The sequence below is a fragment of the Hyperoodon ampullatus genome, assembly GCF_949752795.1.
Source record: "Hyperoodon ampullatus genome assembly, chromosome: 18".
Classification (NCBI taxonomy): domain Eukaryota; kingdom Metazoa; phylum Chordata; class Mammalia; order Artiodactyla; family Ziphiidae; genus Hyperoodon; species Hyperoodon ampullatus.
Window position 1 is genome coordinate 54,238,843 of NC_136931.1, and position 17,168 is coordinate 54,256,010.

At 51.3% G+C, this 17,168-nt stretch overlaps 1 protein-coding gene across 1 annotated transcript in view; it reads left to right on the top strand.

The window, feature by feature from the left end:
* Nucleotides 1-16,977, top strand: part of ARHGAP35 (Rho GTPase activating protein 35) — a gene marked incomplete at both ends in the record, with an annotated part of 73,570 nt that extends 56,593 nt beyond the window's left edge. Inside the window, 4 exons of the mRNA XM_079723613.1 lie at nt 5,753-5,830; nt 7,434-7,565; nt 15,748-15,853; nt 16,620-16,977. Of these exons, the coding sequence (XP_079579739.1) occupies nt 5,753-5,830; nt 7,434-7,565; nt 15,748-15,853; nt 16,620-16,977 (674 nt within the window). The remainder of the gene's footprint in view (nt 1-5,752; nt 5,831-7,433; nt 7,566-15,747; nt 15,854-16,619) is intronic.
* Nucleotides 16,978-17,168: the final 191 nt, after the last annotated feature.

The following is a 17,168-nucleotide window of genomic DNA, read 5'->3' on the forward strand; positions in this document are numbered from 1 at the left end:
GTGCTAAGACCTTGTTCAGTGCACCCCACCAGGGTGTACGGTGGGGACTGTTCTGTGTTGTGCAGAAAAGGAAAGGAAGCGCGATTGCCCAGGATCTTACAGCCAGTAAGTGACTTGTGACTCCACGCTAAATGCTCAGCCACACCCTAGCCCTTTCACCTTCCGTCGTGGCGGGGGTGCTGCAGTGTGACCCTCAGGAGGAGATGGACTGCAGTGACACTGTTGGCATTTGACCCAGAGAGGTCGGCCCCCTTCAAGACAATTTGGACTTTATGCTCGATGGGGTTTCCTTTTCTCCCAGAATTCTCAGCACCCCTCTGGCCTTGAAACTTAGCCTGCCTGAGACTTACCTCTGGGATACAGGAAAGAAAAGGAGAATGGTCTATTAGATGCGTTTCCTTAAAAGTTGACAAAAAGTAGTTTAGTAGTTAAAGCCTGTCTGATGTGGGGCGTTTTACAGCACTGGCAGCACCAATTGAAAACATTTTTAAGGACTAAAGTGCTGAGTTTTATATCTAAATATAGAAAGTGAAAAATAAACAAGTCAGGGTTTGTCTTGGAGGAAGTATTGATTTGTTGCTAGAAAGGAAACTTAGGAGGAACTGAGTCCTGGTGTGACCGAGCAGGGGCGAAGCCTGGCCGGGGCAGACTACGGAAAGACTTCAGGCCAAGAATGCCAGTGCCGAGAAGTGGTGCTTGGGATCCAGGAATAAAAGCTTTTTTGGACGTTTCAGAAAATCAGACATGTACCAAAGCAGAAGGTGGTTCTCCTCTCGGTTTCCAAGCTCCTACAGGTCACCTGTCCATTCTCCTGGGGCCCCTGGTGTGGCAAGTGCCACAGGCATCTCTCGGCCGCTGTGATGGGGAAGTCAAGGGTAAAATATGCCAGTTCTTAGCCCATAAGGAACGCCTCGTGGCTGGCATTGCTGGGTCATCTAGCCTTCTGTCACCAAAATAGTTTTGAGGAAGACCACAGCTGAAAGCTCTGTGAAGGATCTTATCTGCCATGTTGGGTGCTCAGTAAATTTTTTTTAAATTTATTTATTTTATTGTATTGTATTTATTTTTATTTTTGGCTGCGTTAGGTCTTTGTTGCTGCTCACGGGCTTTCTCTAGTTGCAGCGAGCTGGGGCTACTCTTCGTTGCGGTGCGCGGGCTTCTCATTGCGGTGGCTTCTCTTGTTGCGGAGCATGGGCTCTAGGCACGTGGGCTTCAGTAGTTGTGGCACACGGGCTTAGTTGCTCTGCAGCATGTGGGATCTTCCCAGACCAGGGCTCGAACCCGTGTCCCCTGCATTGGCAGGTGGATTCTTAACCACTGCGCCACCAGGGAAGCCCAGTAAATATTTATTGAAAGAAAAAATAAGGCCTCTTTGCTTTTCTCTTTTTTAATGTCCTTTTGAAAAATCACACATGGCCGTGGTTTAAATAATGTGTAGAGGCTTGCTAACAAATAAAAAGTACCAGTTTTAATACTTTTTGGAGATGCTTTTTTCCTGAAGTATCTGGTATTTATTTTTCCTTATGTATTGCCCCCCAGTTTTATTGGATCATAGATCTTAAGAGTCAGAGGGACGGACCTTAGAGGCCTGGACCATCTTCTAGAGTGGTGGCGGTTCTCACAGTATGGTTCCTGGACCAGCCTCATCAGCGTCACCTGGGAATGTGTTGGAAATGCAGAATTTTGGGGCCCACTCCCAACCAACAGAATCAGAAACCCTACAATTGCAGCCCTGTAACCTATATTATAACCAGCCCTCCAAGTGATTCTGCTGCACGCTCAAGTTTGAAAACTGGTGATTTAAAACGCAGTAGTAGAAGAACACAGGCTCTGGAAGCAGATGGGGTTCAGATTGCAATTCACTAGCTCTCTGACCTCGTGCATGTGACTTTACCTCTTAGCCTCGGCATTCCCATCTGTAAAATGAGATTAGTAATAATCTCTCTGAAGGAGCTATTGTGAGAACTGATGTAAAAATGCATGGTAAGGACTTACCATTATGTGCCTCACACATAGCATTCAATAAATGGTTTTATTACTGGTGTTATTAGCTGTCTTCTTAGACCAGGTATTAATCTTTTTAAACAGCATCCCAGACAGATGGCTATGCAGTGAGAAGGGAGTTCAAAAGCTCTGGCCCTTTATAATGAGTGACAGCTGTAGCTATTATTATTTTATATATTGAGAGAATATTTGCCTTCCTGTCATTCCCATTCTAGTCATAGCTCTGTTCTCTAGAGCCATTGGAACAAGACTGTTCTACATAGAAATTGTTTAGATTTTTGAAGATAGCAGCCTTGGCTATTCTGAACTGTCTCTTGTTCTATTCCCACATGTTAACTTGTTTCTTTTGTTCTATTCCCAAAGATTAAAAGATTCCCAAAGAAATCAGTAGGGCTCTGTTAAAAAAAAAAAAAAAAAAAAAAAAAAAAAAAAAAAAGACCTATTGCCGAGATTCTGCTATGGTAATGGGTCTTTGGAGATTTCTGGTATGTAGAGATGCCTCATAGTTTAAGATTGAAGCTTTCTCAGTGGGACCTCTAGCCATGGAACAGATCTTGTGGCTAGGGGGTACTGCTTTCTGCTGGCAGGTGTGAGCCCGAGTCAGCCCCTGAGTGTTTCTGTGTGGGTCTGTGGGTCCCAGGATGCACACCCCTTGGAATCCAGCGTCTCTGCCTAGGGGCCTGCTCCAGGCCCCCAGCCCTTTCCCTGATCTGGTCCTGGGCTCCTTGGCAAGCTGCCCTTGCTCTGCCGGGCATCCTAGTTCTCACCTGTGTTGCTAGCTCTCTGTTTCACGCGCAGCCTGCAGTTTGCAGTCCGCTCTAAGATTTTTGTTTTTATTTAATTGATGTCTAATTAATAGTTGTGAAAAATTGTACTGGCCAAGCAGATGATACCTTTCCTAAATTATGCCATGTTGTTGTGTAGAGCAGTGGCAGAATTGCTATTTTAAAGTGGGGTTTTGTAATATAAACACGTGTCCAGATTACAGGAAATACTAAGTTGATGATTAATTGATGCTGTGGAGCTGGCCTTGCGCTTTCAAATGCTTCCATTTTTGTGATCATCCATCTAGTGAGGTTTCAGCAGGCCCACACCTCTGGTAATTTCCCGATAGCTAATTTGCAGTTGGTTTTCTGCCTTGTGATACCGGGGCAGGTGGTCATTAGGAGACAATGCAGAGGGCTCCTCTGTCCGTGCTGAAGGTCAGGGTTGCCAGAAGATGATGAATGGCCTGAAGCTGTCAGGATCTTCTCCAGTTCAGAGAGTGCCTCTCCACACTGGAGCTCAGGATCTGTGGACATTGCTACTTCATCGAGGACTTTTTAAGCTCCTGCCGTTTGTATCATTGTCTTCTTTGTATTAGAGGGGGCTGATATTCAGGTAAAGAGAAAAGTGTAGTGATTTTTTTAAACCTAGGGGGTGAAGATTGAATCTGTTGACACATACCCAGGGCTTGTCAAAACGTGGGTGATTTCATGTGTAAGCATGTGACGTGTTACCCGAGATGTGAAATAGGTAGAAAGTTTAAATATGTCTGAGAATGGTTTAGAAAAGTTACTGAGGAAAGAGACCATTGTAAAATTACTAACTAGGGATGGTGAACAGGGGCCACCCTGACCTCTAACTTCTGGAGGTTGACAGCAATAGAGGGGATGGACCATCTCAAAATTGGCTAGCCAGAATACTGAGGGCCAGTGGGTTTCACTCAAATGTGGTGTTTCTTTGAGGGGATTGGTCGGGGGGAGACTGTGGTCTGGACCCCAGCCTGATGGTGGATGAATGTCAGGCATCTTCTGGAACAGTGTGGAGGCAGAAGAGTAGCAGAGGCCCTGGACTTAGACCACTCTGCCTCTTAGCAGCTATGCAGTCTAGGGTGAGGACTTCACCTTTCTGAATCTCCCTTTTCTCATCTGTATTCTCTCTCCATCCAGTAGCCCCACCATAAGGGGTTGAAGATTCGATGGCATCATCATTCATCTAATAAATGAGTGGTGGATGTGGGAAAGCATGTAGCCCAGTGCACAACATGGTGACTATGCAGGAAATATTAACTCCAAAAGGGAGGGCAGTGGGAAAGGTCACCACTGGGCTGGGGTGTGTCCAGGGCCTCAAGTTTGGATAGTGTCTGCACTTCTTGTGCCGAGTACAGTGATGGCGCAGCTCCTTTGTAGCTAGGCATTGCACAGTAGGGTGTCCTTGAGGCTGGTCTGTTAACCCCCTTTTCTCTGGGGTGAAAGGGCCCATGTGCAGTTAACAGCTTTTAGGCTAGGGAATTGATGACTTCTGCTTTTATGTTCTTCACAGTTCACCTGCCACCAATCTGGGGCTCCAGAAACAGGCTGACTGCTTTTATCTCGCCTGATGGGTGCCTCTCCAGAGGCATCAATTACGGTGATAACTGACGTTGAGACACTTGGCTCTCAAGAGCCTCCTAATGGACCTCAGGGCCTAGTCCTCTCTCCACTGTCCGCACTGCCTTCTGGTGTTCAGTAGTGGCTCCAGGGTGCTTCCTCAGTGCCCCTTCAGCTGGTCAGAGTTGCTCAGAACCATGATCTTCAGAAGGGAACCAGGGTTGGTTTGGCCATGAGATCCCATCTTGGTTTTCATGGTGACGTCATTGTCCTTTAGACCCATGGTCTTAGGGGCGCAACAGTGGACTTTCCTTCCTGGAGAGAAAGAGAACCAAGTTGAGAGACAGTGCTTGGAGTCCACTGCAAGCTGCACAGTACTTCCTGTGCCAAGGGGTGGGGAGTGAAGGGTGGAGGGAGTCATTCTCTCACTTGGTACTTTATATCCTCCCATGTTATTATTTAATTGAATTTTAGCATTGCTTACCTAACACTGTACACCAAGTAAGTTCCAAAAGAATCGCAGAGTTAAACGTAAAAAAAAAAGTTGTAAAAGAACAAGAAGGAAGAAATAGAAGAAATAGAGAATATCTGATCTAGGAACAGGAAAATCCTCTCTAACCATAAAAACAAATGAAGACATCATAAAGAAATTGATGGGTCTTGAAAACCTAAAATTTTTGAATTATGTACTTCCAAAAAATTCAGTACACAAAATTAGAAAACAGATAACAAAAGGGAAAAAATGTAAATATATATAACATTAACATAGTCAGTTCCTTAATATTCAAGTACAAAATGAGAAGAACCACTCCTATAGGAAAATGAACAAGAACATGAATAGGAAATTCACAGAGTAAGAAATACACACTGCCAAGAATCTTTTAAACTTAACTAGCTATCAAAAAACATAATTGTGGGTTATTCCTAACAGTGAAAACTTGGAAAAACCTAAATGATTAACAGTAGGTTGTTTTTAAATTACTGTATATTTTGATGTCTTTAAAATCATGTTGTAAAAAAACATTTAATGATTTAGGTTCACAACATACTTTGTAAATGAAATGGGTGGGTTAAAACAGTATTCTCTCCATTTTGAAAAAAAAAAACTAAAATTCCAGAGTATACATCAAAATGTGGACAAAAGATATCTTTGTCTGATGTGCTTCTGTATCATTTTAATTTTTACAAAAAACAAATGCTTTTACATTTTTAAGTGAAAAAGAAAATGGGCAAAAGTGGGTTGAGGCCTCTAGGTAAGTCAGGAGTGCTTCAGCCCTGTCCCTTCCTCTCTCCCAGTGGGTGCCTCATGGACTCGCCCCTTCTCTCCTCAAGTGCAGTCCTCCTCATTCTCTGCTCTCCACTTCCTGCTCCTAAGACACCTGCTTGTTTCTTCTCAGGATTGAGCACTGAAGGCATCTACCGGGTCAGCGGGAACAAGTCAGAGATGGAGAGTCTGCAAAGACAGTTTGATCAAGGTAAGGCCGCAGCCCAGCCGAGCACTGGAGGCCAGTCAGGGCAGACGCAACAGCCGAACTGCCCGTGGAGCCCCTCGGGGGTGCTCCTGCCACGCAGCCCCAAAGCCAAGAGGTGCTGGCTGGGTGACTGAGAAGGAAAAAGTGTTTTGGCCCCTGTCAGCAAACAGAAGTGTCATCCCCGCCAAACGTGCTTCAGCCGGGCTGCTCCCGCACCCCACCATCCAGGCACTGTTCCAGCCCGCTCTGGCACCGCCTCGCTCACCAGGAAAGGGCCTTGCTTCCCTTGGACTGGGTTGTGCAGGGGTTAATCTCAGGCACGTGATGTAAAGGTTGGGTTGAGATGACAGTCCTCTTTTGCCAGGGCCACAGGAGTACCCTCCTCACAGAGTCCCTGCAGGAGAGAAACAAAGCAAGGGAGCCTTTTGTGATGAGCTGAGCCTTGGGCCCCAGACTCCCAAAGCTGAACTCTCATGAGTTAGACTGGCTCTTGGCAGGGACTTCGGTCTCCTAAGCTAGATCAGGTCTGGAGGCCTAGAGCCAGATGGCCAAATCTATTTCACCCTAACCCAACAGCCAAACTGTAACTCTTAGAACTGAACACCCACCAATGCCAGAAGCAAATGAGCCAAAGCAGTAAAAATTCACAGATGTCACTGACCAAAGAGGAAAGTAAGCTGGGGATCAAAGTAGGGTCCAACTTAGCATGTGACTGGGCCTCAGGAGACCAAGCCAGGCAGCCTGTGCAGGCCTGCAGGAGCAAGCAGCTAACCATGGTGTGCTGGGAGCAGGCACCCCACCCCAGCACCCAGGGGCCCATAACGCTGCGTAACTCCACAGTCAGTCTCTGCTGGCTGGCAGCGGGAAAAGGTGACCCAGGAGAGAAGGAAAATGTGCGTTAGTCTTGCAGGATAGGAAGCATGAGGTCAAAGTGAGGGTAAAGCCACCCTTGGGTATACACTTGATTATATGCCAGAATCTGTAACATGGGTTACATACAACCCCCAACTAGAAACAGCTGATATCTATCAGTAGATGATTTGTTAGGATCAGAAATGCAATAAAGTATGTAAAGAAGAATTAGAGACAGAGGTCAAAGGTATCATAAGCTGGAAGGGACCAGCAAGGGGAAAATAAGCCTCGTTGCCCGGTCACCACAGGAGCAGGGACGGAGATGGCAGCCCGGTTGTTGGTAACATTTTTGTAACCTTCCAGACAAAGGGAGCTGGCCTTTTGGGAAAGCCTCCTCCTGTTTCCCCTGAGTGCGAGGGTGTAAGGAAAAGGTAGCAGCACACCCAGGCCAAACAAGGGGAGTTGGATGGCACAGAATGGGGGGTGCAGCTCCTCTACGCAAAGGCTGACCTTGGAAGGTTGGGTGTCAGCCTCTGTCTGTGAATCTCAGCACTTTCTTTTCTTCTTTTTTAGCAGCACCCAGGGATGCCACCTTCTGTCCAGTCTGTGATGATCCTGAGTCCCTGCCAGGCTCCAGGCCTGCCCTGGGCAGCATCCCTGGGCCCTCGTTTCTCTGCTTATCCCCAGCGCTGAGTGTTCCTTGCTTCTGCCCAGCTTAGATTGATCTGGTCTCACTCTCCCAACTTCCTTTCAGATCACAACCTGGATTTGGCAGAGAAGGACTTTACAGTGAACACTGTGGCAGGGGCCATGAAGAGCTTTTTCTCAGAACTGCCGGACCCCCTGGTCCCATACAACATGCAGATTGACCTGGTGGAGGCACACAGTGAGTAGTGGCGACCGTGTGTAGCTTGTGGGCCCCTGGCAGCGCCCCAGGCGGACTCTCTGTTGGGCAAACTGAGGGGGGGCGGTGCAGCACCTTAAGAATGGGTCCTGCCCTCAGAGAGCTGACACTTTGACTCTTGGAACTGAGATGTGAAGGACATAAGGAAAGGGAGCTAGCAAGGTGGCACCGAAGGGGCTGACACATTAGGCCCATGCCTTGGTTGACTAGAGGTGCTTCTCTGAGGGTTCTGTCAAGAAAGTTGCAGGTGGCCCCAGAACTCCGTGAGCTGAGAGCCTGGTTTTGATGTCGGACTTGAGGCAAATCTCTGCTCCGTTGCTTGTCCACAGTGTGTGCATGGCCAGCGTGACCTTCCCTGGCCCTTAGCTGCCACTGTTACCATCCCTCCTCGTATTTATTAAATGAGATTAGGAGAGGTCTGGAGGCAAGGCCATGTCACAGACCTGTTAAGTGGTAGGTGCCTTCCTTTGCCCTCCTCTCGCTCACCCCTCTTCTCCCAGCTCTCGTAGAAGGAAATTAACGTGTGGTGCGGAGCCAGATAGCCTCTGAGGAAGCCATCCTCGTGAGGGAAGGGGACAGCTCCGATGGCCCTGAGGAAGCCATCCTCGTGAGGGAAGGGGACAGCTCCGATGGCCTCTGAGGAAGCCATCCTCGTGAGGGAAGGGGACAGCTCCGATGGCCTCTGAGGAAGCCATCCTCGTGAGGGAAGGGGACAGCTCCGATGGCCTCTGAGGAAGCCAGAGGGAAGGGGACAGCTCCGATGGCCCTGAGGAAGCCATCCTCGTGAGGGAAGGGGACAGCTCCGATGGCCCTGACCACATGATCACTTGAGGCTGCAGCAAGTTAGCATCTCTGATTTTAATGGTCACCTTTCACGCCATCCTGCCTGCCCCGAGAGCTGTTTCTGCCCTGGCTTGCCTCTCTCCGGAGGCATTTGTCCACCATGTGGGAACCTTCCCACTGGGCAGCCTTTCCTGGACTTCATGTAGTGCTTTGGGGGGTGCCTGGCCTCTCCAAGTTTTCCACGGGGTGACATTTCTGAACTTTTTTAGCCAAAGGCAGCCTTCTACTTTGTACCTCTGGTGGGGTGGGCCAAGACCCCAGAAGCAGCCGCTGCTGTGCAGCTACAGAAGGGAGTGTCTTTGCCAGCGACCAAGGGGGTGGGGAAGTGGAAAGGGAGCTGTGTTCCTGGGACCCCAGCACATTAGTCTTATCTTGCCACTACCCAACTCAAAAGAGGGAGTTTTAAGCAAACACGATTTACTCACAAAGCTGATGGTGTGGGCAAAAATCGGGGGGCTGTCACAAATTTGCAGGACTTGAAGATGTGGGTCATGGACTCTTAGTGGCTTCGGGAGATAGAGGCGCTGACAGGAGCCCAGCTGTGGAGGAGTGTCCTTGTCAGAACCTGACTGCTGTCAGTGCTACAGAGCCCCAGAGTCACTGTTCTGTGGTCTGCCTTTCCTGTGATGTTTGTTTCCACAGTCTAGGTGCCGCCTTCCCCACCATATTTTACACACACCTTCTTAGCTGATTGAAATTGTTCGCATCCCCAATCTTATCCAAGCCCACGGCGAAGCACTGGCAGCTTCTGGGACTGTCATAGGGTTCCCTGGCCTCCTTTCCCATCTACCTTCTCAGAACAGGAGTCTGGGTTTCTCCAGATGAGTTAGGGGGTGGGGACAGGTGCCAGCTTCTGCTCTGGTCCTACCATCCAAAGATAGAGGTCCTCCCGGCAGTCACTTCTCTAGCAGGCTCCAGGCTGGCTCAGATGAGAAACACATGGGAAATCTCCATCCAGAGCCAGCTTTCTTTCCATCTAAGCTAAGCTTGTCTCTGGGCAGAAGTTAGGAAGAGAAGGTGTGGGCTGGTACCCAGCTTGCTGGAAGCCCAGAGATTCCTGACAGTGTTTATCTTCACTTGGCGCCATCTAGAGGCTTGTAGAGTCCTGGCACCCCGCAGAAAGAATCCCATTGTTTCTGCGGGAATTGCTGACATAGCGTCTTTTTGTTTGGGGAGGGTCATAGGGGGCAGGAGAGGAAGGTGTTATTGATAGGGAATCAGCTGCCTTCCTACAGCAGCTTCCGCCGCCTGCCCCTGCTGAGGAAGGGAGCTGCTTGCTGCTACTGCAGCCTGGAAAAGGGTGGAGATTTTCCGCTTCCTCTTCCCATTGTGTGTTTCCTGTGCCCCAAGCTAGTCAGCTGGGGCTCCGTTGTCTTGAACCTGGTAGAGAGAAGTGTATCTCACTGACATGGCACCTCTCACGGCCTTAACAGTTGAGTGAAGAGTGGGGCTGTGTGTGTCAGAGCTTAACTGAGCCAGAAACACCAACCAGGCAGTGCCAAAGTTAGTGTTAAGGGACATGATGGAACAAAGATTCTCATGCCCAAAAGTAGCTATTCTCAGCCTGGCTGGGTTTCCATGGCAACGTCAACTTGACCAGCTCTTTCCATGTAATACCTAAGAGCTGTTGTGTCTGTGTGTGTTAAGGGCTTGGAAATGGTTTCCGATCCCATCACAACAAATATCAAGGTCACTATCAAATTGTTTTGTAAGCTCCAAAATTTCACAACATTGAACATTGCTGAAATTGTGCCTACAAATTGAGATTTTTGTGATTATTCACCAGTTATTTTCCTACCACGTTCAAGGTGATACGTGGGAGATTGAGAAATGAATAGCAGCAGGCGCAGCCCGTACTGCTAGGGCGTGGCAAGCTGGGCGTGGCCTTGGGTGCTGAGACATTGTTCCTACCCTCCCCGGTGCTCGTTTAAGTTCTCTGCCAGACAGCGTGAAGCAACCTGAGCTGGAAGTGCAGAAACGCAGTAAGGAGAGAGGAAGGTAGAAGGCCTCGTGGAAGAGATGGCACCTGAGCTTGGCTTCAGAGAGGACCAGGATTTCAGGAGGCAGCTAAAGGGGGCTTGAATTCCCCGTTCTGTCTCGTCCTCACGTTTCACCCCAGCCTTCAAGAAACAGTATCATTTATTCTTGCCCCGCATCTTCTTCCCCTCTCACGGCCCCCCCAAAACCCCACCACCACCTATCCAGAATCCCTCTGGTCCAGCAGTCCCCACACACCCTGTCCTATGTCTTTTGTGCCAGAAAAGGCCCTAGAGCTGCCTCCATCTTGGTCCAGAGGCTCTGAGCCTAAGGACCTTTGGCCTCAGAGCCTCGTTAGCCCCCATAAACTGCTTGTGTGTGTGCGCATTTAAGTCTACGGAGAAGACCATGGTCTTTCATCAGATTGTCAAAGGGATGGGAGTTCCCTGGCAGTCCAGTGGTTAGGACTCCACACTTTCACTGCCAAGGGCCCAGGTTCCATCCCTGGTCAGGGAAATAAGATTCCACAAGCCACACAGTGTGGCCCACCCACCCACCCACCCCCAAAAAAAAAAAAAAGATTGTCAAAGGGATATATGACCCCAGATGGTCCAGGATGCTGGCTTATTGTCTCACCCTTTCCATCTACAGACGAGACAGCTTAGGGCTAGAGATTAATAAATGACTGACTGGCAAGGTCACTAGGCGGATGCTCACCGGGCGCTTGTTCACATGCTGCCTTGTGATGTTGCTAATTCTGGGATCCTGCTTCCTCTTGTCTGTCCAGTTAGCTGCTTAAGAGCACGGGGGTGTTCCTCATCTCCTAGCATGTGCCAGGCCCTGTGTGGGACAGGGACAGATGGCAGCAGACAGACAAGTGTGCAGTCCCTGCCTTCATCTGGTGGGTAGGAGACATTGGACAGGTTGCTGCAAGGTCGTACCTCCAGGAGAAGGACACCCTGAAACTTCCATTCTGGGCCCAACAGAGTGAGAGTTCAGCCTTGGAGTCATTTCCCACCAGAAGGACAGGTGGCAATTGCATGCCATGTGTGCCTGCATGCATCACTGAGCGATTGTGACCTGAGCCGGTGTTTCCTTTTTTGGTGGTGCAGGTGTGCAAGGTGGTCAAAATCCATCAGGGATTTTCCTCTAGGCACTGAGCTGAGTGGTAGCAGATCCAAGCCTAGAGCCTGGTTGACAGCCTGGGTACCAGAGATGGCAGCAGAGTGACACAGCCAGGGCAAGAACAGTGTTTGAGATTAGGGCCCCTGACACCAATTTGTGTGACCTTGGACCAGCATTCTTAACTTCTTTGGGCCTTGGTTTATCTGTATACTGTGAGGGGTGCAGCAAGCTATCCTCTGAGGTCCCCAGTGGCCTCTGGCTATCCTCTCCTCTTTTTTTTTTTTTTTAAATTAATTAATTAATTTATTTTTGGCTGTGTTGGGTCTTCGTTGCTGCACATGGGCTTTTCTCTAGTTGCAGCGAGCGGGGGCTACTCTCCGTTGCAGTGCGTGTGCTTCTCATAGCAGTGGCTTCTCTTGTTTGGGAGCCCGGGCTCTAGCCGCACGGTCTTCAGCAGTTGTGTCTCTCAGGCTCTAGAGCGCAGGCTCACTAGTTGTGGCACACAGGCTTAGTTGCTCCGCGGCATGTGGGATCTTCCTGGATCAGGGCTCAAACCCGTGTTCCCTGCATTGGCAGGTGGATTCTTAACCACTGAGCCACCAGGGAAGTCCTGTCCTCTCCTCTTGCTCCAAAGTTCTTGGGACCTCAGTTCCAAGTTCCCTGGTCTGTATCCAGACTTCGTCTTTTTTTTTTTTTTAATTATCTATCTGTCTGTCTATCTAGTTAGTTATTTTGGCTGTGCCAGGCCTTCGTGCTGCAGCACGCGGGATCTTCGTTGTGGCGTGCAGGATCTCTTAGTTGCAGCACGTGGACTTCTTAGTTGCGGCATGTGGGATCTAGTTCCCCAACCAGGGATCGAACCCAGGCCCCCTGTATTGGGAGCACGGAGCCCTACCCACTGGACCACCAGGGAAGTCCCCAGACTTCGTCTTGATTCAGCTGACCTCAGATGCCTCTCCTGAACCTGTATTGATGTCTCAGTTGACAGACACATGGTTTTAAAAGTATGGATTTTGGGGCTTCCCTGGTGGCGCAGTGGTTGGGGGTCCACCTGCCGATGCGGGGGACGTGGGTTCGTGCCCCGGTCCGGGAAGATCCCACATGCCGCGGAGTGGCTGGGCCCATGAGCCATGGTCGCTGAGCCTGCGCGTCCGGAGCCTGTGCTCCGCAGCGGGAGAGGCCACAACAGTGAGAGGCCCGCCTACCGCAAAAACAAACAAACAAACAAAAGTATGTTTTTTCAGCTGAGGAGGCCTAAGCCCTATAGAGCCCCTCACCCCTCTCAAAGAGGATTATTGAAGCTGGTGAGAGCTCTGAGCGTGGTGGCAGGCAGGTGATCCAGAGCAGGAGTGCTGGACTTGGAGACAGAGCTTGGTGCCCACCCCTCCTTGCCCTCACCAGCCTTGTGTCCTTGGTGTTGCCTCTTGAGTGGGTTTTCTCAGCCAGCATGTGGGATAAACCAGCCCCACCTTCCCTCCGGTGGTGGGAGGGCTGCACAAACAGCAACTGTGAAATTGCCCCGCCGACATTCCTGCACTCTCCAGAGGTAAAAAGTCACTGGTGTCATGACTACCAGTTTGAGTGGGTCCCTCAACACTGGTGGTGGTTTGCTTGCTGGAGGGAAATCAAGACAGAAGGACAGGTCAGGTCAGAAGGCTGTGTGCGAGGTGGACCTTGTTTTTCATGGGGCTTTGCACTGGGAGGCTTCCGGTTGTTCCCTTCACCGTCCTCCCCTCCTCCTGCCAGTCTTCTGATGCGCCCGGCGCCCACGAGCACTTGCCCCGAGCAGCTAGCGGGGGAGGGGGAGAGGGAGATGAAGCCCGGGGAGCTTGGCCGGCTAGGGCCCTGTTAGGCACCTTGCTGGTGTGCTACACCGGGAGGGGGAGAGAGGCTGGCGTGCCTGAGGGTCGCCCTTGAATCACTGTCCGAGCAGGTTCTGTAATCCCCCCGGCCCACCGCCCGTAAGAGAGAGAAGGAGCAGCCGTCCTTGTTGCTCAGCGGATAGGAAGGAGAGGGGACGTCCCGGGCAGACAGTGCCATTAGCAGCCCCATTTCCTGCATCCAGCCAGGAGGACGGGTGAGGCTGGGCTCTTATGTGAAGGCGCTGCCGTTCGTACACAGCTGTGTTCTTGTCGTGCAGGCGCCTAGAAGAGGCCTGTGCCCAGCCCCGTCTGGAAGGGCACAGCTATTTTAAGTGAGACTCAGCATGCACGTGTTTCTTGTGTTTTCCAGGACAGTTGTTCATCATCCCTCGACCCCCGCCCCCACCCTGAGCAGTTTCCTTCTTTTAAGTAAACTTTTTATTCAAACGTAACAGTAAAGGATTTTGAAACTCAAGGCCAGACAGAAAGTGTGCCCTTGAAGTTGAACCCTTAAAATAAGTCTTGGGTTCAGAGAAATGAAACTGACAATGGCGCCACATAATTAGTTCCTGTGGGGGGTTTGTAGTCATCTTCTAACAGACAGATGTTACCAAAACACTGTTTTTATCAAGCCACGCTCTCAAGTCAAAACATTCACCGGTTTCATGCTCATTAGCCTGCCCGCGGACACTCTCAGTAGCTCCATGCCTGCCATCTTTGCGGCCGCCTCTTCCACTGCTTCCCTGAAACGTAGACTTGCTCCCAGGTGCTTGTTGTGTGTCTGGCTGTGAGCTCTTCATTTCATGGTGTGGTGTTGCCAAGTAAAGGAAGCACTGTCATGAGCCTCTTTTATGGGCAGGGAGACTGCTGCTCAGACGTGTCACTTCCCCGAGATCACACAGCTGGTTGGTCTCAGAGACAAGATCTAGATCACCACACAACCCTTCCTCCCTGTACCTCCCCACACCTCCCCACCAGCCGTTTATGTTCCATCTGTCCTTCTGAGTCTAGCTTGAGGCTCCCAGACTGTGGTGACCCTCTAGGAACATCACCTCCTACAGAAGTTCTTAGCTAGGAGGCCGCAGGCTTCCTAAAGAATACATGGGTTTGGGGAGTCTGTGAAGCTCCAGGAATCGTAGACAGGGCTGTACACAGTTTATTTGTGAGAGAGGGTCCAGAGCTTTCATCTATCCTAAAGGAGCCCGTGTCCCCAGACCAGTTAGGAACCATCATATTTCTTAATGAACCCCCTGTCCGCCCACCCCACAGCCATCAGCTGTGGGAGAACTGCCATCTCTTCATGGGATCCTCCTGTGATTTGTATGAGCCCTGGAGTCCTAGAGACAGCCTGCAGTTCCAACAAGTGGCCACAGGGATATCTTTCCATGCTCAGAGAGATCTCTCGACCAACTGGTTCCAAGTGGTCTCTGGACCATTTTTGTCTCAGTAGCCCAGGGCGGCTCTCCCAGACAAGGCAGGCCAGGTCTACTCAGGAATGGGGAGCCAGGGCCCCAGGGAGCACAGTGGTCCTCACTCGGACTCTGAAGCCATCTGGAGAGGGTTTGGTTCCCACACCAAGAGGCTGATTTCTACAACCTCTCTGGGCCTCAGATTCCTTATCCTTGAAGTGGGGTGATAACAGCCCCAGCCTCGTAGGATTGTGCGGACTCGCTGAACCAGGCCTGGCATGGATTAAGCATTTCATTTGGGTTAGCTTATTTTCCCTCTCTCAGTACATTAGGATTCCGTGATGGGCAAACTCTGGGTGGTAGTGGGGGAGGGGGGTATGTAGTCCCTTTGATGAACTACATAAGAATTCCCCCACTGCTTCCATCAGCTCCTCCAATAGGGAGATATGTGGAGGGTCCCTGTGACTCCAGGAAAAGGACAGAGCCCTGGTCTTGTGACAAACTCCCTCCCTAGACCGTCTGTTGGCGTGGGTGGGTGGCAGCGCTCACCCGTCTGGTCAGGAAGCAGGCAGGCTTTCTGCATTGGGATGCCTGTCTCCAGGGGCAACCGGATGAGCAAAGAATGGTGTTCTTTATGGTAGATTCTCTCTAGATCGTGGAGTCTCGGGTGGGGGGGCCAGGAAGCCCCAGGCGTACAGTGCTCCCCTTCAGCAGGGGTCTGGGACACAGAGGTAGGCCTGACCCCTAGCCCCATGCCACTGCCAGGTGTGCCAGCCTTGGGCACCGGCTTGCAGGGAGAGGATGGGGTTGGGCTTCCCTCAGAGAAGGTAGAGTATACAGCGTACTCTTCCCTGGCCGCCAACCCACCAGTTTGACCAACTGCCCAGGACCAGGATCTGCTTTGAGCCCCAGGCCCACCAGCCTTGTCTTGGTTTTCTCTTTCCTCAGAAATCAATGACCGGGAGCAAAAGTTACACGCCCTTAAGGAGGTACTCAAGAGATTCCCGAAGGAAAACCATGAAGTCTTTAAATATGTCATCTCTCACCTGAACAAGTACGTTGCAGGGCTTGCTGTTTGGTCTTCCCTCCTTTGAAAACCTCCAGTCGGGGCCAGTTGGCTGTAGAATGCGGCTGAGCAAGGCTCCGTCCTCAGCCTGCTGGCGTGCTGGCTCCTCCCCCTCGGGTTCTTGTCCTGGTTCTGTCTGAGAGAGGCCTGCATGGCCCCCCGCACACCCAAAGTCCTTTCTCCAGGATTCGTGTTTCCTGACTGGCGTGACAGAACGCTGGGCTGAGACAGGTATGCAGTGTAAAAGAGTGAACTGCAGTCAAGCAAGTGCAGGGAGCCACAGTCAGGAAACCAGTTAGCTGCATGGTTCCCACATTTATTCACACACAGAGTAGGTTTGTTTTCCAGCCAGACCTATTCCTCTCCTGACAAAGTGGCGTTTTATGAACCCTGGCTTGGGATACACACGCTTCTTCTCTGTACAGCCAGAGCATTGCCCCACTTTGGGGGCCTGCGGGAGAGTCCCTGAGGCATCCTGCCCACCCATGGGGCTGGGGGGGCGGGGTGCCTCCCGTGAGCTGGGCCTCAGAGCCGTGTGGAGGCACTGGAACAGAGGACGGGGCGTGGAGGGGCTCGGGCCTCAACTCGCAGGCCAGGGCCCTGGAGAGCTGTGCTGGGGCCTTTTCTGTTCTCGGGCTGCGGGTGGGCAGGCCAGGAGAGCAGCTGGTGCGGCAGTGACCATGAGCACAGGCGGTCGAGATCCTCGACCAGGCCTGCTGCGGGGCTCTGACCTTGAGTTTGGTGTCGCCTACAGAGTCAGCCACAACAACAAGGTGAATCTCATGACCAGTGAGAACCTGTCCATCTGCTTCTGGCCCACCTTGATGAGACCCGACTTCAGCACCATGGACGCCCTCACGGCCACCCGGACCTACCAGACAATCATCGAGCTCTTCATCCAGCAGTGCCCCTTCTTCTTCCACAACCGGCCCATCAGCGAGCCTCCCGGCGCCACGCCCAGCTCCCCCTCTGCCCTGGCTTCCACCGTTCCCTTCCTCACCTCCACACCTGTCACAAGTCAGCCGTCACCGCCCCAGTCTCCTCCGCCCACCCCCCAGTCCCCGATGCAGCCACTGCTCCCCTCCCAGCTTCAAGCCGAACACACGCTGTGAGCCCCTGAGGCCCAGGGCGAAAGGAGACACGGTCTTCTCTGTTTGACGGGGTGGCGTTTGGCCTTGAACAAAACCGGGTCTACTGGGGGCGGGGGTGGGGAGGGTGTCCCCTCTCTCCTCTCACCTTCTCGACATCTCAGTGGTAGCACCACCAGCCAACAGTCCGCCAGAGGCTGGGCCGTCCAGTGCCC